This window comes from Apteryx rowi, unplaced genomic scaffold, assembly GCF_003343035.1.
Source record: "Apteryx rowi isolate R43461 unplaced genomic scaffold, aptRow1 scaffold_83, whole genome shotgun sequence".
Lineage (NCBI taxonomy): Eukaryota > Metazoa > Chordata > Aves > Apterygiformes > Apterygidae > Apteryx > Apteryx rowi.
In genome coordinates this window covers 197,460-200,797 of record NW_020451127.1, presented here as the reverse complement: position 1 = coordinate 200,797, position 3,338 = coordinate 197,460, and the positions used below count along the sequence as shown (strand labels likewise).

General features: G+C 68.6%; 1 protein-coding gene across 1 annotated transcript in view; it reads right to left on the bottom strand.

Annotated features, from left to right (window-relative positions):
* The window catches only part of LOC112977391, a 41,599-nt gene extending 39,096 nt beyond the window's left edge, over positions 1 to 2,503 (bottom strand). The window contains exons 1-6 of the mRNA XM_026089715.1: positions 2,099 to 2,503; positions 1,868 to 1,994; positions 1,502 to 1,615; positions 1,099 to 1,209; positions 855 to 974; positions 179 to 730 (exon numbers count right to left, since the gene is read on the bottom strand). Coding sequence (XP_025945500.1) covers positions 179 to 730; positions 855 to 974; positions 1,099 to 1,209; positions 1,502 to 1,615; positions 1,868 to 1,994; positions 2,099 to 2,467 — 1,393 coding nt within the window. The 5' untranslated portion in view covers positions 2,468 to 2,503. The remainder of the gene's footprint in view (positions 1 to 178; positions 731 to 854; positions 975 to 1,098; positions 1,210 to 1,501; positions 1,616 to 1,867; positions 1,995 to 2,098) is intronic.
* Positions 2,504 to 3,338: the final 835 nt, after the last annotated feature.

The window sequence follows — 3,338 nt, the reverse complement described above, 5'->3', positions numbered from 1 at the left end:
GCCGAAGGCCGGGCCCGGGAAGAGCAGCTCCCCRGAGGCGCCCGGCAAGCCCCCGTCCTCGGGGGCCTCGGCGTGCGGGCACCGCTCCTCCGTCTTCACCAGCAGMCCCTCGCCCGCTGCCGAGGAAAGGAGAGGAGAGAGGCTGTGGTCACCAGGGCTGTCTGCACCACGATGCCACCGGCAACGCTGCGGGTGATGCCACCGGTGATGCCACCAGTGATGCCACAGGCAATGCTGCAGGTGATGCCACCAGCAATGCTGTGGGCAATGCTGCCAGCAATTCCACTGGTGATGCCACCAGTGATGCCATGGGCAATGCCATGGGTGATGTCACCAGCAATGTCACTGGTGATGCCACCAGTGAYGCTGCAGGCAATGCCACGGGTGATGCCACCAGCGATGCCAATGGCGATGCCGCAGGCAATGCCACCAGCAATGCCACCAGTGATGCCGTGGGCAATGCTGCAGGTGACGCCACCAGCAATGCCACCAGTGATGCCACCAGTGATGCCATGGGCAATGCTGCAGGTGACACCACCAGCAACGCCACCAGCAATGCCACCAGTGATGCCATGGGCAATGCTGTGGGTGATGCCACCAGCAATGCCATGGATGATGCCACCAGTGATGCCGTGGGCAATGCTACGGGCGATGCCACTGGCAATGCCGCTGGTGATGCCGCGGACAGGCAGGAGGGGAGGGCTTCTCTGCGGGGCTCTCCAGACCCGCACTGGCATCCAGGTCCGCAGGGGCCGGACCAAGGGCCGTCCGGAGCGGTGCATGAGCGACACGGGACGTCCGGAGCCGCCCCAGGAGGGGACGGGACCCCGCGGGCACCGCCGGGCAGGGCTCACCTGGGCCGGGCCCGGCCAGGATCTCCCTCTCGGCCAGCTCCCACGGCTCCCTGACGCACGGCTCTTCCTCCTGCTTGATCCACGATAGGAAGTCGTGCGCCGTGATCAGYGCGTCGGCTCCTGCCGGGGCGGGGGGAGAGCAGAGATGGGGGCGAGTTGGCGCCGAACCCCCCCACCGCCCCGCCGCGCTCCGAGCCCCCGGGGAGGCATCGGCATCAGCGGCGCCGCGGCCCCCCAGCRTCACCTGCGCAGGGGTCCGGGGGGACGCCCCGCTCCTCGGCGAACTGCTGCTCCCCCACGAACGACACCTCCTGCTTGATCCGCGACAGGATGTCGGAGGTGGAGATCAGCGGCTCTGCTCGCGGGGGAGACACGTGCCAGGCGCTGCCGGGCCGCGGGCACCCGTCCGCCGCACCGCCAGCGCCCGACCCCGGCACGCGTGTCCCCCCCCTCCACCACCACCCCGCGGGCGCCCGGGCACGGACGCCGGGGAGAGGACGCCGGTGCTAAGCGAGGGGACGGATGGGTGGGCGGGAGGTGGCCTCGGAGCCGGGATGGGARGAAACCCCGGGAACGAGCCCCCGGCCAAGGCGAGGGGCAGCGCGGAGGGGGCTTCCCAGCGCGCGCGGTCCGGGCTGGCGCCGCACCTGCGCAGGYGTCCGCCGGCAGCTCTCTCTGCTCCAGGTCCCGCGGCTCGGGGACGCAGGGCACCTCCCCGCGCTCGATCCGGGGCTGCGGGTCRCTTCTGGAGAGGGCGCCGTCTGCTCGGAGAGACACGGACATGGGTGGCGGTGGCAGGGCACCGGCTGCACACCCGGGGGGACCCAGCCCCGGCATCACCCAGGGATGGAGACATTCGGGGGCAGACGTTCAGCTGGCCAAGCCCTGGACACAGGCGGCCTGGACACGGTTGGCCATCCGCGGCCRACCCTACCCGCTCCTGGGCGGCCGGGACCCCCCGAGATGGGACCCTCTAGGAACAARCCGGGAAAGGGGCGAAGAGGGATGTTTACCCAGGGAGATCAAGGACTCGTAGTTCTCCTTCACCAGGTTATTGTACAGCTCCTTCTGCCACTCCTCCAAATTCTTCCACTCCTCGGCRGAGAAGTAGACGGCAATGTCAACAAACGTCACCGGCACCTGCGGAAACAAGGCCCCAGCAGGTTGGTGACTGCTGCCCCCCGACCGCCCTCGGCAGCCCCAACGCCGGCACCGCCGGCAAACGGCCCTCGGGTTACGGATACCTTGGGCACTTCCCCCTTGGGGCCAGGGGGCAGCCGCAGCACCCAGAAGTTCCTGTTCTTCAGCAGGTTCTCCATGTTCTCCAGGCGCCGCTGGAGCAGCCCGTACTCCTGGATGAGGGTGCCCAGCACGGCCCACTTGCTCTCCAGCTGGTTSCCGAACTCCATCGTGGTTTTCTCGCAGTCCAGGAGCTTCTTCTCGGCGGTGCCGGACCTGCCCTCCAGGCTGAGCAGGCGYGTGGCGAGCAGGTCAATCTTCCTCTCCATGGCCTGCACCGTGGCCACCACAGTCCAGAGCGAGGCCTCGGCGGAGTGGAGCTGGGCCTCCCGCATGTGCGCGCGCTCGGGCAGCAGCGGCGGCTGCAGCGGCATCAGGTGCTGCGCCTCGACGTTCCACTCCTGCACCTGCGCCGGGACGGGACAGGATGGGATGGGCAGCTCGGCTCTGCCCCAGCGGGAGRCTGGTGGTGATGGGAGGGGATGGCGGCACAGCCGGGGAGCTGGTGCCGGTGCTGGCACCCGCGGGACGCCGTGCRGCACAGGGTCACCCATGGAGCTGGTGACCTCTGGCCTGTCCACGGGGCRGAGGGACATCCCGGGTCAAGGGTGCACGGGGACAGCCCGGGGTGCATGGACATCCTGGGTCAAGGTGCACGGGGACAGCCTGGGATGCATGGACATCCCAGGGCGCATGGACGTCCTGGGTCAAGGGTGCACGGCGACATCCCGGAGCGCATGGACATCCTGGGTCAAGAGTGCGTGGGGACATCCCAGGGTGCATGGACATCCTGGGTCAATGTGCACGGGGACATCCTGGGTCAATGTGCATGGGGACATCCCGGGGCACATGGACATCCCGGGTCAAGGTGCATGGGGACATCCCGGGGCGCATGGACATCCCGCGTCAAGGGTGCATGGGGACATCCCGGGTCAATGTGCATGGGGACATCCTGGGGCACACGGACATCCCGGGTCAAGATGCACGGGGACATCCTCGGGCATATGGACATCCCGGGTCAAGGTGCATGGGGACATCCTGGGGCGCACGGACATCCCAGGTCAATGTGCATGGGGACATCCCGGGGCACATGGACATCCCGGGTCAAGGTGCACGGGGACATCCTGGGGTGCATGGACATCCTGGGTCAAGGTGCATGGGGACATCCCAGGCTGCAGCATGCGCAGGGTGCCCCGGGGCACACGGGCACCCCCGGCCAGGACACACAGGGGCTTCCTGGGCTCA